This window comes from Lolium rigidum, chromosome 2 (genome assembly GCF_022539505.1).
Source record: "Lolium rigidum isolate FL_2022 chromosome 2, APGP_CSIRO_Lrig_0.1, whole genome shotgun sequence".
NCBI lineage: Eukaryota > Viridiplantae > Streptophyta > Magnoliopsida > Poales > Poaceae > Lolium > Lolium rigidum.
In genome coordinates this window covers 93,785,302-93,804,836 of record NC_061509.1, presented here as the reverse complement: position 1 = coordinate 93,804,836, position 19,535 = coordinate 93,785,302, and the positions used below count along the sequence as shown (strand labels likewise).

At 43.9% G+C, this 19,535-nt stretch overlaps 2 protein-coding genes across 3 annotated transcripts; one reads left to right on the top strand and one right to left on the bottom strand.

Annotated features, from left to right (window-relative positions):
- Positions 1–1,041: 1,041 nt before the first annotated feature.
- On the top strand, positions 1,042–4,725 carry LOC124686911 (aspartate aminotransferase, mitochondrial-like). The gene is made up of 10 exons (XM_047220788.1): positions 1,042–1,224; positions 1,332–1,417; positions 1,907–2,113; positions 2,350–2,455; positions 2,867–2,971; positions 3,074–3,246; positions 3,612–3,771; positions 3,870–3,965; positions 4,201–4,295; positions 4,412–4,725. The coding sequence occupies exons 1-10, from the start codon at positions 1,042–1,044 to the stop codon at positions 4,476–4,478; spliced, it is 1,278 nt and encodes a 425-aa protein (XP_047076744.1). The 3' UTR covers positions 4,479–4,725.
- A 5,642-nt stretch (positions 4,726–10,367) lies between these two features.
- On the bottom strand, positions 10,368–18,991 carry LOC124692091 (DUF21 domain-containing protein At4g14240-like). 2 transcript variants are annotated; one of them, XM_047225390.1, is made up of 13 exons: positions 18,691–18,991; positions 17,523–17,599; positions 16,384–16,467; positions 16,184–16,297; positions 14,743–14,829; positions 14,589–14,660; positions 13,957–14,024; positions 13,008–13,095; positions 12,851–12,924; positions 12,375–12,696; positions 11,287–11,333; positions 11,114–11,195; positions 10,368–10,631 (listed from the first exon to the last, which is right to left on the bottom strand). In XM_047225390.1, the coding sequence occupies exons 1-13, from the start codon at positions 18,974–18,976 to the stop codon at positions 10,527–10,529; spliced, it is 1,506 nt and encodes a 501-aa protein (XP_047081346.1). In that variant the 5' UTR covers positions 18,977–18,991; the 3' UTR covers positions 10,368–10,526. The 2 variants fall into 2 exon arrangements, with proteins under 2 accessions (XP_047081346.1, XP_047081347.1); XM_047225391.1 differs by lacking the exon at positions 18,691–18,991 and adding an exon at positions 17,946–17,991.
- Between the last annotated feature and the right edge of the window lie 544 nt (positions 18,992–19,535).

Sequence of the window (19,535 nt, the reverse complement as noted above, 5' to 3'; positions counted from 1 at the left end):
ATCATTTTTGTTTTTTAATTAATAGTTGGAGTAAAACTTTTGCCCCTATTTGAAAACAATTGGCGAGGGAAACCCTCGCATGGTGTGTGGCCACTCTATGAAAAAAGGTGTCACTCAACTCAAAATCTGATCAAGTTGTCCCAAATTTATGTCGATTGTAGTTTTATTTTTCTTTTTTACAGTACTGTTGTGCGTACGACCATTCATGTCCGATTTGTGTATGACCATAACTCTCAACCGTGAGATGGTCCAACATGCAAAAGACATAGGGCTTGATTTTGGTGTCGCATCGGATGAAAATCATCGCCTAATTTGGTCACTTGGCTCATTCGAAAGGAAAAAAGTAGCACTGTTCCTTTTTTTTTATGATGAGTCCTTTACTTGGGGCTTTGTTCTTAACAGAAGTTGCAAATGGAGGCCCTCACTAGTTCCTCCATTTTTATTTTGTTTGTGTTCTAGGTTTAGTTAAAGTTAAATTTTACAAAACTTGATCAAGAATATAAGAAAAAACATCATTATCCGTAACACCAAATACATATAATATGAAAACATAATTATTGATGCTTTAATACAATTAATTTTATATTGTAAATATTTAGCTAAAACTTATAAAATTTGACTTTGATCAAACCTAAAACGAGAAGTAGTTGCGAAGGAAGGGAGTACAAGACAGGAGTCAGGAGGTGGTCTTTATGCAGCAAAGAACTCTGTACGTTAGCAAATGATGAGCATTTCTCTTTTCCATTTGGTATAACTAGCATTCACAAAAATTACCAGTCAACAAAGGAAGAATAAGTCAGTAGTAGAAACAGTAGACCGTAACGTCGTCAGCTAGCGTGGCGTGGGAGGCGCCGGCGCCGCCCGCGCATCGAGGAGGAAGAGGAAGAGGAGAATCGTCGAAAAGAAACGCCTTTTTCTTTGGCTCCCCCTTCCACAGTGCGCAAAACCACCGCCGCAACACCCACAGATTTCCACCTTTCCTCTCCGCCCGCCCCTTCTCAAGCTCACAGCCACCTCCTCCTCCCCGCCCGCCCGCCCGGCATGGCGCTGCACCGCGCGGCCTCCGCGATCCGGCGCCGCGGGCCCCTGCTGCCGGGCAGCGCGCCGGCGAGGGCGATGGCGTCGCTCTTCGGCCACGTCGAGCCGGCGCCCAAGGACCCCATCCTCGGCGTCACCGAGGCCTTCCTCGCCGACCCCTCCCCCGACAAAGTGAACGTCGGCGTCGTAAGTGCCCGCCGCTCCTAGCTTGCCAGTTCCTTTCTCTCTCTCGATCCGAATCCCGGCTGGTTCTTGTTCTGGTTCTGAGCATTGGGGGCTGGGCGAAACTGCAGGGCGCCTACCGGGACGACAACGGCAAGCCCGTCGTGCTCGACTGCGTGCGCCAGGCGGAGAGCCGGATCGCCGGCAACCTCAACATGTGAGTGAGATCCCCTTCCTACTCGCTGCACGAGTGGTGTTCTATCTGACTAAACTTGGTGGTGCCGGGCTTGAGTGCACACGGGATTCGCGGATGGCTAGTTTGTATATGTTCTCAATCTTAGCTACTTGCTTGCTTCAGAACCATATCGTTTTTTCAGTGGGGTTTAGGGATAAAATAGCATGCTTGTATGGGGTTTAGATAGTTGTATTTTTTTGATCGGTAAGTGATTCAGTGTCGCCTTCATCTTTTATGGGCCCAATTGTCCCCGAACGCATTTGCTGCTTTCAGCCTACCAGGACGTCGATTTTGGATCGATCTACATGTTCTGTAACTGAGGACGATTTTCAGATGCTTGTTTTGGGTGTTTATCATGAAAATGATTTTTCATCCAGACAAGTTGTCTTTTGGTTAAACACTTACTATAATTGGACATTGCCAATCTTCCACGAATTCTAACTTACTATGATCACTATATTTACACAACAGGGAGTACCTTCCAATGGGAGGAAGTATCAAGATGATTGAAGAGTCGCTAAAGCTGGCGTATGGAGAGGAATCTGAGTTCATCAAAGATAAGAGGATTGCAGCGGTGCAGGCGCTTTCAGGTACTGGGGCATGCCGGCTCTTCGCTGATTTCCAGAAGCGTTTCTTGCCGGATTCACAGATCTACATACCTACGCCAACATGGTCCAAGTGAGTTGAAATTCTGCCATGACACCAATTGTTCCTTTGTTCACTTCTCAGATCATTTTGAGAAAAATATGGAAGGGAGAGGATCTTCAGTAAACCCAAGTGTGGTTTCTCTATAAGAAATAGCAGTTCATCTTACCTTATACTTCTACGGTAGCCAGACAGGATTCTTTAAGAAGCTTTCCTCCCATCTGCATTACATTTTTAGTTGCTAATATCAATGTTGGAAACTTCCTCAGCCACCATAATATTTGGAGGGATGCTCAAGTGCCACAGAGAACATACTCATATTACCATCCAGAATCAAGAGGGCTTGATTTCGCAGGATTGATGGATGATATCAAGGTGATCCATTTCTCTAGCATCATTTTACTTTCTCCCTCTGATCCATAATAAGTGTAGTGGTTTTAGTTCAAAATCAACTAAAACAACGACACGTATTATGGATCGGAGGGAATAGATATTTCTCTTCTTGGCATATTGCACTGTTGTTCCTCCGTGTATCACAATTAATATGGAGTTTTGAAACCACATAGCTATGAATCAAACTTCTTGTCATGTTACTTATTCTGTCTCTTATTGTGAGCCATTCTATGTTTATATATAGTTTCTCTGATATCATACTTTGTCTGTTAGATATTTGGAAATTAAACCACGGAAGGATTCACCATTTCCTGGCATGATTGCAGTTGAAATTTGTATATAGTTGCTTCCATTTAATGTTTTCTTCTTCTGACTTTCTCTATCAACCTGCAGAATGCTCCAAATGGCTCATTTTTTTTGCTTCATGCATGTGCCCATAATCCTACTGGGGTAGATCCTACAGAGGAACAATGGAGAGAGATATCCTATCAGTTCAAGGTAAGGAGAAAGAAAAAATAACTGGCAATGGTGTTACTTGTGTATCGGCTTCCTGTTAGTTACAGTATACGCTTTACATATCTCACTCTTGTGTTCCTGTAGTTGAAGAACCATTTCCCGTTCTTTGACATGGCGTACCAAGGATTTGCTAGCGGTGATCCAGAGAGAGATGCCAAGGCAATCCGTATATTCCTTGAAGATGGGCACCAAATTGGATGCGCTCAGTCGTATGCAAAGAACATGGGTCTTTATGGACAGAGAGCGGGATGCCTGAGGTATTTATTCCGTTATTCGACCACTGCCAGTTACTGTTGAAACATATGTCATAATGCTCTCTTCATAGCCATTAGTTTGAGTAATAATGTGTGTTCCTGACCAAAATATAGCATGCATGCTCATGCAAAATTAATTATGGCTTTGCTATCAAAATAAAATAAATATGGCTTGTCAGAGCTTGTTGGATTCCTCAAGACACGCCATTTCAAAATAAAACAAAAAGACTAGAAGTTTTTCAATTCAGAATGCTCTATATGTATTATCTGTAGCAAAGTTCACGACTCTAAAGGAAATATGGCATCTTCTTTTTAAAATAGTGATCATATCATGGTCGTTGCTGTAATTTGATTTTCTACTATTGCAGTGTTCTATGTGAGGATGAGTTGCAAGCAGTTTCTGTTAAGAGCCAATTGCAACAGATTGCGAGACCAATGTACAGCAACCCACCTGTCCATGGTGCATTGGTTGTATCTATTATCCTTAATGATCCAGAATTGAAAAGCCTATGGTTGAGAGAGGTCAAGGTAAACTGTTGATTAGTTCTCTAAACTATCTGAAGTTCCTAAATGAGATCTGTCAAGTACGCAAAAGGTAGTTTATTAACAAGTCTGGTTGTCTCTAGGGTATGGCTGATCGTATCATTGGAATGCGGAAGGCACTTCGGGAGAATCTCGAAAACTTAGGTTCACCTTTATCATGGGAGCATGTTACCAATCAGGTAAATAGTGGTAAATGTAATTATGGAATTTCTGATTATGATATTGTCATGCAACCTGTACCAATGCACAATGCGTCCCGACCAAGGTCATTGCAATAAGTAGGGCCCACCTCAGAGGCAGTGCTTGCCTGTACACAGTGCTGATGCCCTAAGGATACCAGTGCAGACTAAAAGGATACTTTTTTTTCTTCCAATTTGATTATCGTATAAATAACTGCTTTGTGTATTTGTGCAGATTGGAATGTTCTGCTACAGTGGGATGACACCTGAACAAGTTGATCGCTTGACAAATGAATACCATATTTACATGACACGCAACGGGAGAATAAGGTATAGCAACAACTAATACTGTTTGGTATCTTTTTCTTTTTTGCAGGGATCAGTTTTTTCTGCTGATGGCTTGGTGTATATCTGCGTATTAATTTCATTTGTATTGTGTCTTGCAGCATGGCTGGTGTAACAACAGGAAATGTTGCCTACTTGGCTAATGCCATTCATGATGTCACTAAATAAAACTGAGGCTTCTTATTCTCACCTCCTTCAGCCAATGAAACAAGAGCGTTTTTTATTTCTTTTGACGGCTATTCACTATATACCATGATACTAGAGAAATAAGTTGTAGCAAACCTGTTGCGGCTGTCTAAATGAAGAATTGTACCTGGATGTCTTTGAGAGAGCTGTAGTCTGGATCCTATTTTTGACTGTTCCTTTAGTGGTAAATGTAACGAGCCAGTGGAAAATGGTTATACCTTTATTTTAATGAGAACTCCAGGAATTTGAACTTCAAAGAAAATGAGCATTGGAATGTATCTCTTGCTGTTTGAGCCACTCAACGTCTGCCTTTGTTTCCGAAGATGGAAATATTGGTAGAAGGGAAAATTATAACCCTCACCCTCCCACCTCCAAAAGTAACAGCTAAATGACTTTCAAAAGTACTCCCTCCAACCTATAATAAATGTCGGAGATTTAGTTTAAAATTGGACAGTCCAAATCTAAACTAAAGCTCCAACGTTTATTATATATTGGAGGCTAGAAAGAGTGAAAACAAAAAGCTATACAACCAGTATAGAGTAGCTTCTATAATATGGGCAGAGCTTTTGGTCTGCTACCTCGACAGACTTATCTATAATCTAACCCATATATTTCTCCTGTTTCTCTTTTGTTATGGATATCGATGACTCTATTTTAACTCTATTTTCACATCATAAATAGTTCAAACATTAATGTCTCTACCACATATAATTCAACAACAATTTAAATTTATATTTTTTTCGAGAATACACCCTGTAAGGTGTACTAATCATATAGAAGAAAGGACAAGAAAGTCCGAGGCACAAGTAAATAGGGGGTGGTAGCTCCCCTACAACATCGAAAGCCTAATCTCCATCCCGCCACGAGAAAGGAAAATGCTCGGGAAATCCAAAGGACTCCGAGCGGAAAAGTCTAGCTACACGCCACCTTTGGAACTCCTCCCTAATCCTATGTCGAATGGCCACCACCGCTGTGGCGCCCTTGAACACAACGTCATTCCTGTGCCTCCAGATACACCAGAAAACCAGGATGATCGCCGTACACAAGTCCTTGCGCATCGCACTGGGGCAACGAAGCGAGGTCCACCAGTGCACTATCTCGGCATCCACTCCAACCTGTTCCACCGTGTCAACGCCCACGCCTATACCTCATATGCGACCACACAACCGAGTAGGAGGTGCTGGAGCATCTCCTGCTCCTGGTCGCAGAGGGGGCAGGCCACCGGCCGTGGCAGGCCGCGTCTCTAGAGTCTATCCGCCGTCCAACACCTGTTTCGGGACACCAGCCAAGCGAAGAACTTGCAAATGTATGGCGCCCTCGAACGCTAAATCTCTGAAGCAACGAGCGCCACCGTAGTCTCTGCAAAGAAGGTTGCGTATGCCGACCTCGCGGAGAACTTCCGGTCCGCCGACCAACGCCACACAAAGGAGTCCTCTTGCTCCGGGACCAACGTAACATCAGCGAGGATGCCCAATAGATGAAAGAACTCCGCCACCGCTGCAGGACTTAGGTCCGGCCCACAATCACACAGCCACTCCCCGGCAAGGCCATCCTTGACCGAGCGAACCTTGACCTTCCGTGCCGGAACCATGGCCACCAAGTTGGGCGCATGGTCCGCCACCCTGGCGCCCTGTAGCCAGCGATCCTTCCAGAACATAGCTCTTGCCCCATTACCAACGACCACCGCCGTGGCGGATTCGAAGAGGGCCCAGGCTAGGGGGATCTTAAGATCAAACTCTGCCCAAGCCTTGGTCGCTTCCACTCTTTGTAGCCACGCCCAACGACATCGCAGCGCTAGGTTGAGGAACTGAAGGTTGGGGAGGCCCAGACCCCCACAGGATTTAGGAGAGGTCACCTTGTCCCATGCCACCAGGCAGTGGCCGCCACTCACGTCCGCCATGGCCTTCCATATGAAGTCCCGACAAATCTTCTTGAGAGCCTACATCATCTTGGGGGAGGGGGGGGGCATGTCCAGCGACATCATCACGTGAACCGGTATGACGCTAAGAGTTGTCTGCACCAGAATCGTCCGCCCACCACTGTTAAGCAATCGGGCACTCCATAGGGGCAGCCGGCTTGCTGCCCTTTCCACCACGGGCTGCAGATGGGCCGCAATAAACTTGCGCAACCCAAGGGGGGCCAGATATTTGCAGGGTCACCCCTCCACCGAGCACTGTAGAATCGACTGCGCCAACTCCACTTGCTCCACGGTGCAGCGGATAGGGTGGAGGGATCACTTGATTCGGTTGGTGCGGAGGCCCGAGGCCTCCCCGAAGTCCTCCACCACCGCTGTACAAGCCAGCAAATCAGCCCTCTCTGGCTTGAGGAAGGTCACCACGTCGTCTGTGTACATAGGAGTACGGTGAGGGAGACCACGTGGGGCGAGCCACGAAAGCAACCCCTCAGAGGCGGCCTTCCGTAGGAGGAGGTGAAGTACCTCCATCACCGAGTCAAAGAGCAAGGGGGAAAGAGGATCCCCTTGCCGCAACTCATACCTGTTAACACAACATAGGATTCAAATGAACAAATAATTCAAATAAAACATGGAGGAACCACTGTGAACTGCCACAAATCCTCAACTTGAAGCTATTTAGGTGGCGACAGGATACTTGGTTTGTTGATTCATTTAAATAAATGTTTGCACTCAGCCAGGATTATGCTTGGGCCTCATAGTTGTTCCAACATTTGCGTACTCAAAGCCTTTTTGATGTCGTTCATCCTCAATTATAATTTGTACATTATCACACACGCTATCATGATCTCCCATGTCTTTTGATCCCAGAATCATCATCATCGTCCGACACAAAAGTGAGATAACCTACACAAATTCCATGCCGAACACTAAAAACAACACTTGGCATTGCTCACACAAATTACAAAGAAAATTGAAAAAAAATACCTTGTCAAAACTTTGACAAGCACCTTCCAAGCGTACAACTCAATGCTGATTGTTGGGTGGCTAAAGCGGGGCGACGGAAGCTAAGCTCTCACATGCAACTTCATGGTTGAGCTTCGCGGTTGAGCGATGGGGCAGAACGAGTCAACGTGGGGGTGGCACGGTGTTCGTGGCCAGCCATCCTGGATGTGTATACCTGCTCGCGGGAGGTCGAGGCGGTGGCGTCGGATGGGGCTACAATGAGGCGGCGCGCGAGTACAGGCAAGCGGGGCCAAAAATTTAGGCCTCAAAAGAAAACCATGGATAGGGAGTAGGGTGTGCAGTGTGCTCACAAAAAAAATTATGGATATCAGACAGGGTAGGTAATCTGCTGGAGCAAGTTTTGTACTTTTTATTTTGTCAATTTCAAGGCTTTTTGAACTGCAGTTTTAAGGGTCGGATAAGGGTTGAAAAACGACGTAGACTAGAACCCCTTAACCTTCGAACCCTCAAAAAAATTTAAGGGCCGGACCCCTATTCCTCCTCCCAACCTGTACATGTGAGGGTTGGAGAGGCCCAACCCCTACAACCTCTATTCCCCCACACGTGGGAGGGAAGTTTCAGACCCGCGCCCCGCCCGTCGCCCCCGCCGCCGCCGGCCGCCCCGCGCCATGGAGCCGGCCGACTCCTCCCTCGCCGGCCCCGTCACCGGCCCCGCCGCCTCCCTCGCGGCCCCGCCCGTGCGGTCTGGTGTGGAGGTGGCCGCGGTGGTCGCCGCCACGCACGTCGGCGCGAAACAGCGGTGTGCTGGGCAACACGTCGTGCAGCCGCAGCCCGCCACCGCTCGTCGCCGCCCCGCCCGTCGCCCCTGCCCCGCCCGTCGCCCCGCCGCCCACCACCAAGGCCCGTCGGAAGAAGGCGACGCTTTGGCCAAAGAAGCATGCGGGCACCAAGCAAGCCGTCAAGAAGACCACCGCGCGGAAGAAGGCCGCACCGGCGCCCACACTCGCCACTCCTCCAACCGTCGTGCATGAGGTGTTTGATGTAATGCCCACACCGGTACCATCATTCATGGGGCTTCTCCAAGACGCGGATTTGGACCTCGGGGCTCCTACTCTCGAGCCCTTTGGGTTTGGTGATGAATTGGAGGAATAGGAGGGGGGGAGGAAGAGGAAGATGAGGACGAGGTGACCGAGATAGATGCAACCACCGCCGCCCGCTCCATCGCCGTGCGCTCAACCAACTATAGCATCGCCGAAGACATTCTCTTGGTTCGTGCTTGGGCTGATGTGGGAATGGATGCAAGCACCGGTACCGATCAAACCGGTAAACGATATTGGCAACGCATAGAGGACACCTATTGCAAGATGAAGCCGAAGACTGGTGGGTACATCTCTCGTTCATACCGGTCGCTTCAAGGCCGGTGGGAGTTGATGAAGCCCCAGTGTGCTCTTTGGAGTGTGGCAATGGCACAAGTGATTGATGCACCGTCTAGTGGAAGCGTGGAGAGTGACTATGTGAGTGCATATGTGTGTTATTTCGATGTTCTATGCATATGTGTGTTATTTTGATGTTCTATGCATATGTGTGTTATTTTGATGTTCTATGCATATGTGTGTTCTTGTAGGAGGGCATTGCCGCCAAGAGGTACATGGAGATGCCCGCTTCCAAGGGCAAACCATTCGCATTTAAGCATGCTTGGGAACATCTCAAAGATTTTGACAAGTAGAAGTTGAGGGATCAAGATACCGCACCCCAAGAAGTCGGCAATGCTTAGGATGGATGATAATGATGAGGAGGAAAGGAACGCGTGCAAGCCCGAGGGAACCAAGAAGGCAAAGTTAAGGATGAGATGGAAGGAGAGGCGTCAAGCATGAGGGAGAAGATGGAGAAAATGATGAAGTCAAGGGAGACATTGACAATGAAGACATTGAAGACAAAGCTTCTTATCACCGAGAAGAAGAAAGAGGTGAAGCTTGCACAAGTTGAAGCAAGGCGTGAAGAAGCGAAGCGCAAGGCCGAAGAAAGAGCGCGCAAGGCCGACTTGGAGGAGAGGATGATCAAGGTCAAAGAAGCAAAGGCATGGAAAGAACTCATGGTGGAAGAGAAGGAGCACATGATGATGTCGGAGAAGGACATGGATGAAGAGCAATTGGCATGGTAGAACGAGTACAAGGAAGATATCGCGGAGAGGAAGAGGATATTCCGTACTGCGTCCTCTACTCTTTGGGGTGACACTCCGATGAGTGGTGGCGGCGATGGCGGTGTGGAGGACTTCACCACCGACGCCTATGGAGGTGCTTGATGGCGGTGTGGCGGTCTAGGAGATGGCACCAAGGTGCAACTTTTTGGTGACGGTGCCGATGAGAGGGGGAAGATGATGATTTTGTGATGTAAACTATTAAACCATGCATCAATGATCTTTCTTGTCCTAGTTTGTTTCATGGTTGAATGTGTTTTTCTAGTGATAATTGTGATATATGTCAAATAACAGTTTGAGGGTATGAGGATTGCGGCAAAGACTAGAACCTCAAATCCTTAAAATTTTGAGAGTTTAAGGGTTCTAGTCTTTGCCCCTGTTTTCACCCCTTAAAAGTGATAAAACTGTCAATTCTCAACCCTTAAAATGATTTGAAGATTTGAGGATTTAGGAACCCTAAAATGATTTGAAGATTTGAGGATTTAGGAGTACTACTAGTGATGCTCTTATGATGTCACCGTAGCATTTTTCTTTTGTCTGCGCAACTTCCATAGTTGCAGAGACAACATTGTCATGCGAGTTTTGTGAGGATAACTACCTAGATAAGAGTTCAAACAGAATGCAACTATCTCGGCCTGTGTACCGTACAGACGTACTATTTGTACGGTTGAATGTTCCCGTATGTTATTCACATGTTACCATCCACTGTCATTCCAAGTTTATGATTCCCAAGCAAAACTGGTTGTCACTATTTTCGCAAAAAAAAAACTGGTTGTCACTATTGCAGTGCTGAACAGATTCAAAAGCTCATGACAAGGAAATCACATAGCACCAGTTGAAATTTACAAAACAAGGTCTATTTATTGCTCGTGGAAGAGAATGCCAAAAATTTCCCATTTGGAACCATGTGTTCCATCCCTGTACTGATGTGATACATCTAAAACTACCTCCCGTTTTATAGATGACGCTCAACAAGGATCACTTTATGTTTTGACGGATTTGAATCACCAGTAGGTTTCTTCAGAATTCCAGTAGGCTGTTCTGGTTGACCAAGCGTCCCCTAAAGGAAATGCAATGTTAAACATCTTAGCGTCTTCCATCAGAATTCATGGAAAAAAACTGGCATTAAGAAACAAAAACTATCTTCAAAACAAGATAAAGTATTATGTAATTGTTACTATAGATCGGTCTAACTGACTAAGCCAATATCTTCAGCAAAGAATGAGATATAGTTTATGTGTTGTAAATCGCAGTTTACACATGTGGTGATTTTAGAATCATCATCACTAAATTGGAAACTTGGGCTTGTTGGTGGATAAGTCAAATTGAAGGAGAATTTCCAACTCCAAATCTTGTATTCTACCAACCCTTTTGTATTTCGAGAGCATGTGTATTCATACCTATCCTCTCTATTCATAAAAAGTATACTATCATTGATGAAAACACACATGCGTATTCACGAGTGCTAGGATATAGATCGTGCCAGATATATAATGTATATCGTGTTAATCAGCTTGCATCATTAATAAAAGTGGAACTTACTGCAGCCTTTTGGTTGATTAATCTCCGGTAAGATGGAGCCCTTAAAACTGCTGATGCGGCGACTGCAGCAGCGACTCGGATCCTGCGAGGGAGGGAATTAAGTTGCATAGAGTACACTTGGTAGAAGGTGAAGAAAGCCAGGAGCATGTAGTTCCGGTAAGGATGAGACTTACCTTTTATGAACATCAACATATTCATCCGTCTCATCCACTATCTCCTCCTGTCAAATCCCGAAGTCAAAATGGTGAGGAAATGAAGAAGTTTGAATCAAAACTAGAAACTTCACAAATACACCACTTCTAGTTGGAATAGTTTATCACCTCGGCATAGATTTATAATACCAAGGCTAGAACTTCTTGAAAACAATGAAAAAACAAACATGGCAATCTGGAACATAGATGTGATTAGAGGTGTTAGAGTAATCCTTGCTTTGGAGATAAGCTAGTACCTTCTAGTAGGACAAGAAGGTTCTAGCAGTACTGTAGGTGCTAGTCTGTTCTAGCTTATCTCCAAAGCAAGGCTTACTCTACCAAGACGTGGGTGTTCATGTATCAGCTTAGTAGGTACTCCCTCCGGTCTCTTTTAATTGACTCAAATTTAGTACAAAGTTGTACTAAATCCGAGTCAATTAAAAAAGAACGGAGGGAGTAGATATATAATAGGGAGTACCAATTTTAGGACTTCTGAAAAAATAACAGTATTTCTCACCACAACAGCTTTCTCGGCACAGTAGATTTGACAGCAAGGCCAGCCACAGCAGCTTTGAAAACACAGGCAGCCCAAACAAACAGGACTCAAAGAATATATGCATAGCAGAATCGCTTTATACATGCCAACCGGTGAGATGCCATGGGCAACAGAATGAACTCCATTTTAATGAAAGAGGGAGTTCAAGTATGGAAGACAGCACAAAACTTAATTGACATTTACTTGTGTCATGTGCACAAGCTTGGCCATATGTAAACCATACAAGCAACACATAAAAAATGATTGAACTGATTTTTGTAGATTATCATGAAACTAAATATCTCTTTCGCTGAGGAAAGTTAACTTTGGTTGCTCAATTTACAATGTCGTTGGAGTTTAAATGGGAGTTGCAAGCCAAAGCCCAAACTTACGCAGCTCAATTTTATTGCTCCATTTTAATCCACACGTGTTGTGCTTTTCTGCTCCTAAACTGCATATGCAGTTGTCCACAACAGACCAGGAAAATGGCAACGCTACATTCCACAGAAGAGCAATTTAGTCTGTTACAGCTTACCTGCAAGAGTTCTTCAAATACGTCTTCGAGTGTGATGATTCCAATGACTGGACTATCATCTATATCTTCTGCTATGCTAGCCACTGTGTTTGACGGCGTGTTATGTTGTCTTTCAGTATCAACAATCACAATATCCGCCCTTTCTTCAGTATTGGATAGTAAGGGTGCAGTCAGGTTTGTTGAAGCAGCTGCCTCCATATATGGTTCAGTTTTATCAGGAGCTGGTGCATTTTTGGGTTTTGCCTTCACAACAGCAGCCATATGGCTACCTCCTTTCTGAAACTCGTTCAGTATATCATACAAAGGCATGTCTGCAGGAACCCTGAAAAAGATTAATGTTGATCAACTGTTTGTCAGAATATTTTATACCAGTATTAATACGGCAACGAAGACACTTCTACTATCAAACAATTGCATGATATATTGAAACATAAATGTTTTCCAGTATATAATTACAATAGAATTGGGGTGTATACCTAGGAATCCTTCTAATGGAAACAGCACTGACTGGCGTCTCTATTTCAGCACGAACTGTCAGAAGACTTTTCACCTAATTAAGTTTTTAATAGTGAGTTAGTGAAGTAATAAACAACAGATCACTGAGTAATACTCCATGGCATCATTTTAACCTACCAACAGGAGACCAATAACATTTCTAGGATTTCCTGAATACACAGGCACACGGCTGTGGCCCCGGGCAAGAATTTTACCAATTGCTTCCCTGTAAATACAAGTAAATAAGATTAGCTGTGAATAAGAGTATATATAGTTAAAAGTTTCATCACATAGTCCTCTCAGTATATATAATATTTTCAATTGTTTATTAATTATAATCTAGGTCAAACCATAAAAGATGACACCAACTGAATTTAGATCCACATATAAAGAAATCAGAAAGAAACTTCAGTCATGAGCTATGCAATGGGCTTGCAACAGGCAATAACAAAATCGCAAGAAAAAAGCGGCAAAACCAGAGAGTGTGAACTGCTCATTCCGACCTTTCAGCTGAAGGAACCGAACACTTCCAAATCTGCAGTCAATGGGCATATACAAACTGACCAAAATCCACAAAAGCACAAGAGTACTCAAAAAGCACAACAGGCACAAAGTATTTTCTCCTGTAAAGGTTTTAATCAGTGATGGTCCATTTGTCTCCACCTCCCCTCAGTGATCTTCAACAGAGTGCTTATGTAGAGGCACAACCCAACCTTAATTGTTCGCCTCCAAGATGCATGTAGTCTACACTCTACAAGGGGTTTCCTACATTATTTTTTACTACAGATGTAGGTGTATATATTTTGGCGCATAGCCTTGTTATGAAAACAAGTGCTAATTAAAACATGCATAGCCCATTTTCCCTAGGATTAGGAATGTACTTTGAGCCATGCTTCAATGTGCACGTTTGTTGCTCCATGGAAACTCAAGTGCATTTAGTTATCAAGAGAAACCCGAAGATTTAAGAAAAGATCAACAAGGTGTCACAAGAGGTAGGATCGATGGTAATAAGGAACACCAGTAAGATTATGGTGTATCAAATGGAATTGCATTTTTACCAATCCAACTTTTTCCGAGGAAACTTTACCAATCCAACTTGGAGTCCACATCTAATGAAAAGGTTGATTCAATAGGTGTCATAGCTTCTTCGGCGGTCTGCATACACAATAGAGTGAGATTTCAGCGGAATTCGAATAAATAAATTTAGTATTTCTGAATCTCAGTGCCCACTAAGCTGATGTGCCTTGGAGGATCTGTCCTGCTTTACACTGGCATTCAATCTTATTGATTCTCAGTGAGGATCTGTCTTTCATTTCATCGAAATAAACTATCGATTCAGATTTACCCCATAGTTGGTGCACCTTGGAGGGTATGTCCTTTATATTCAATCTTATGCCCCGAAGTCACTACCCCAATAGAGGATTGTCCACCAAGTTCATTATTAAACTCATTTTTAATCCTTGCCAGCCTTTATACCGCTCTAAGAGAACATTCTACCCCTATTTGCCCAAAGTCTAGATTGATTCGGTACAGCCAGGATTAAAACTGGGTATAATGGACATAGGGAAAATCTAATGTGGCGCAGGAACTTTGGGGTATAGGGGGGCAGAGGATTAACTGTGATATAAAGAAGGGCAGATCACCTCAACTAAGGGGCAAATCCCCAATTCCCTCTATAAAAAGAAATATTAGAAACCAAACTACGAAGATGGTGCACACCTTTTCTGTCAAGTCCAACGCTCCACTTATGATTGTAGTCTCATCGTGAGTTAGCTCTCCACCCTTACCAGCCTACCATGAGGGAGCAATTGACTAAGAAATGTTGGTAGATGTGCGTATTCTTATGAAGTTACACATGTTAAAATCATGTTACCTCTTTGCCATGGATAGAAACAAGAGCTTTCAATTGAGCTCGCCGGAAATACGCAGATTCATCATGCCCAAGAGCACAGTCTAGTAGCTGTGAGATAACATAAAATTTCGATCACTTGAACAATCAGGTCAAGTGGACATACTCTAAACAATAACAGGTATCAAAACAGATGAAGTTACTAAAAGGTAAAAACATGCTACATTAATCAACAACATTTACACTGAATTACTGTACTGAACTGTTTAAGATATTAGCACAATTTTGAATTTTCAATCACATGAAAATTTCATTTTCTTATTTATTGAAAAGGACAAAAAGGTGTGGACAATTGTGCATGGGTCTTAGCCAAGGAAAAAAATAGCGCGCTATAATAAAATAGTGTGGGTCTAAAAATACGCTATTAGCATGCTATAGCGTGCTATTAACGCGAATAGCGCGCTATAGCGCCGAAATAGCGTAGCGTCGGCTCTCCAGATATGCTATAGCGTGCTATTAGCGTTGGAATAGCGCGCTATTTTTTTCCATGGTCTTAGCTATAGAATCCTTGATAGCTGATACCAGCTAGGTAACTATAGAAAATGGTATTCATTAAATATGCATGGACAAAGAAGTAAAGTTTTAACTGTTCCATAAACCATACAAAACTTTTTCAGTCACTAAGATTAAGATCGCTTGTCTATGAACAGCACCGAACTAATGGTCAGTCATTAAGAAAGAACTAAAGTATTAGAAATTTAGAAACACGGACTTCAGAAGTTGTTTTTCCCAACTGGAAACAAATGTCTGGAAATTGTAAGTTGCTCTTTAAATCCACCAATAACTGCCTACCTAGTATAGAACCATGAGTAACAAGAACATTCTTTCAAAATCATTTTATTATTCTGCTGCAGACAAACCCATAAAGACATGTCAGTCAAATTTCTAGTACTTGACGCTGGCTAATGGATGTAGTTTACACAAAACTTCACACATCCGCGACTAGTAAAGCGGGCCAGAGGTAACTGTTTTTTCTGTGTCTCCAGACATCGATTGGCAGTATCGAAGTTTCAACACACAACAAAGAATAAATAAACAGAATTATATGTTCTTTCATTAAAGTACTCAAAATTTTAGTTAGCTCAAAATATAAAAACTGACAAGGTCGCTAAAATAGAAGCTGAAGTAATGATGGATATTTATAACTCCAGCTACAAGGGGCAGGGCTAATAAGAATAAAAACACGAAACAACTAGCAGAACAGTTATCAGATTCTCAATAAGTAACCATGTCCATCAACTATGGCACCAAAATGAGCAAAGAGATGACTCGGGAGCAGTGAGCACAGGTGGTATTATAGTCTAATCATTGGAATTCAAAATGTATGCACTAGAGAAGCTTCAAAGAATTTTAACAGTAAGAACTAGGAAATTTTGAATTGAGTAAAGAAATGTTGCTGATTTACCTTCCCAATAGGGTATGAAATAGGATAGGTGATGATCATGAGGATGCGTACAAGCCATACAAAGCTAGCACCTACCGCCAGCCCATACCTAGTACATATTGCTTGTGGTATAACCTGGTTGTCAAAACAGAATGATCAGTCGGACTATGCATGGGCCACTGGTAACAGAAATATTAATGTTTGCACATATGATGCAGTACCTCTCCAAAAGCAAGAACAAATGTCACTGACAAGACAACAGCAAGAACAGGATTGAAAATCCTGTCAAGGAATATAGGGAGAGCCTGCAAAGACGCAAAGAAGAAAGTGGAAGAGCCACTGGTTAAAAACTGCATGAAAAGGATACGGGAGGAGAATATAGTATCAGTCTACAAACAGCTCAACAGTCCAGAAATTAAGTAGGGGAAAAAGTAAAAACATGCGCATGTCAACTAAACTAGGATTAGGAAAACATGCCAGAAGTGGGGAGAACTTTGCAGATATTGATGTTGAAGATAATTAAAGCGTAGCTGACACAGTTTACCCACAGGACGAGAAATGGTACTAGGAGACGACGAATGTTATGAATCTACTTAACACTTCACTTATGTTAGACTTTCTTGGTGTTTGATTTTAACAGTATGAACTAGGAAATTTTAAATTCAGTAAAGAAATGTTGCTGATTTGCAGATTTAGTATAATCACTACAATATCAATTCTCTCCCATGTAAAATACTGAGCTATTGCATGTTACGCACTTGACATGACTAAGCAATTCAGACAAGTGCACTCATATTAGCACCTTAATCTACGGAGAAGATTGAACGCATGCTTGGTTAACTCAATGAGTTAATTATATATAGCATAACATGCCTAATAGAATTCTACAGGAAAAGGCTTTTACCTAAATACTAGAATTAGGGGTTTAGTAATATGTTAACTTGGCTAGGAATTTTTTGTACATTGCACTATAGTTACAAATGCAGTTTACCGGTTATCAGATATGAAGAAAACAAACAGTGTCAGCTTCATGAATAAATTTATAATGATGCAAAGCATGAGTAAACTTATCTGACTAAACTTCATAAGGCACTGACACAGAAATAAAATCTTTTTCTTCAAAACAATGCAACAATTTAAAGACACCTATGTGGTCTGATACAGATAAACTGAATCAACAGAGGCAAATACAAGAGTAGCTTGCTTTCTTCTATCTGAACACTCGCAAGGTGTTCAAGCTTAAAAAAAATTAGAGTACATGAACCAGAAATTTGAAAGGAAGCTAACACAGTTTCTTACATATCCGCACAGCGCAAAATAATGTGACAAATGAGAAAAAAATGCAATCAAAATTATGTACCTCCATGGCGCAAGCATTACACAACAGCAGAGTGACAAGAAGCTGGTGCTGCTTTTGAACAACTGGAAATATAGCAGCTGCAGCAAAGAAAACACATAAGTAACCTAAACAGAAACAGCAACGAACCATCGATCAAATATTATACAATTTCTGTATTTGAATATAAGGTAAAGCCATAGTTGCGTCGGTCAACGTTAGTTGAGGTGCTGAAAGAGGGTACAGTTTAGATGGTAACAGTAGAGAAGCAGCATCATTGGTACTCTCTGTACTGTACTGTTTTAGTAATCTATAACGTCTTATATTCTAATACAGAGGGAGTACCATTTATTCTAAATTAGTGTCCGTAGTTCCTAGGGAAAATTTTCCCTAGTTCCTAAGACATGAAGACAAAGACCGCTATGTCCAGATAGAGACATGTTTTACCATTGACTTTCACTCATCAAGCTTAGTCTACTGCTGCTCTGCTCGCCATAATTCCATAACAACCCCATCAAACTTTACTCTTCAACAAACTTCATTTATGTCGCCGTGGCCAGGGAGTTTCAAGGTTGGTGTGACGGTGTGGGGTTCGGGTGGTGGTGGGAGGTTTCTAGGTACCTGGGGATTTTAGAGGAATGGAGGGCAGGGAGCAGAGAACCGGTGATGTTGGCCGGTTGTTCCGCCTGCCACGGGCATGACAAGACCGCCGGACAGGGCAGATCGAAGAAATGGAACGTGAGGGGAACGAATGACCTAGGGGGAAGAAGGATGGAGGCCGATGCGCCGGGAAGAAGGAGCGGTGGCCGGTGGGGGCGCAGGCTCGGCGAGGCCGGCGGCAGCATCAGGAGGAAAGGGATGGAGATATATGAGCGTCCGATCACGATCCAATGGTCCATATATGAGCCAATTAGAGAACACAGCTTGACAACAACATCCAAGCACGATTTCTTCTCCTCCAGGCACGTCGCCTTCAGCACGTGGCCCGTCCCAATCCATTCCCCCACCGCACCAGGTAGCCTCGAGATCGATCGGCCCACGCCAATTGCTGCGCCGCCGTCCTCCTCTCCTCTCTCCGGCGGCGGCGGAACTAACCCACAGAACGGCAACGCGCGCGCGCTCGGTGCGGACGGGCGGAGGAGAAGGGCCAGACAGACAGGGTAAATTCGATCGGATGGTTGGTGGTACTAACCGGCCTGAGCCTTCTCGACATTGCTGCCGCTCCGCAGGAGGATCTCCAGATCCACGATGCCCAGCGACATGAGCCCCAGGGTGAGCCCCGACATGATCCCGGCGAACAGCACCAGGAAGCAGGACACGCCCGCGTACGCCCACCACGACGCCGACCCGAACTCCGTGTCCTCGCCCCGCACCATCGCCGCCGGCGCCGCGCTCGACAGCGGCCGCGCCGTCGCCGCCACCATCCGCACCGCCACCGCCGCCAGGCTCGCCGCCCTCACCCTCCCAGCTGACGCCATCGAAAGCTAGGAATTGGGCGTGGCCGTGTGGGTCTCTCTCTCTCAGAGGAACATCGTAACTGGAGGACACGCCCGCGCTGCTATATGAGTGCGACACGACACGAGAGTTACGCAGTCCCGAAAGGCGCTGGTACTGTTTGATCTCAAAAAAAAAAAAAGGCGCTGGTATATCTGCCCTCCTCGCTAGACTAATCAACCAACCATAGGTAATGAAGGCCTTCAGGGTTCAGGCTGCGTTAGATTGAAAAAGTTCCAAAAGAATTTTGTAAGATTGATCAAATTATTCTACTCCTTCCTTCCATAAAAGGATATCGGAGATTTATCTAAATTTTGATATATTTATACACTAAAGAGTTTTCAGATACATCAAGATTTATACAAACTTGCAACATCATTTTATGGATAGAGGTAGTATGTATTTTGTTCACATATCTTTTGATCAACATGTTGAGACATCCAATATTCATGAGAGTGGTGTTTTGGCACATTGAAGCATATGCTCCCTCCATTTTGAAATGCATTTTTTATATATTTTGATTTTTCTTTTAAATTGAAAAAA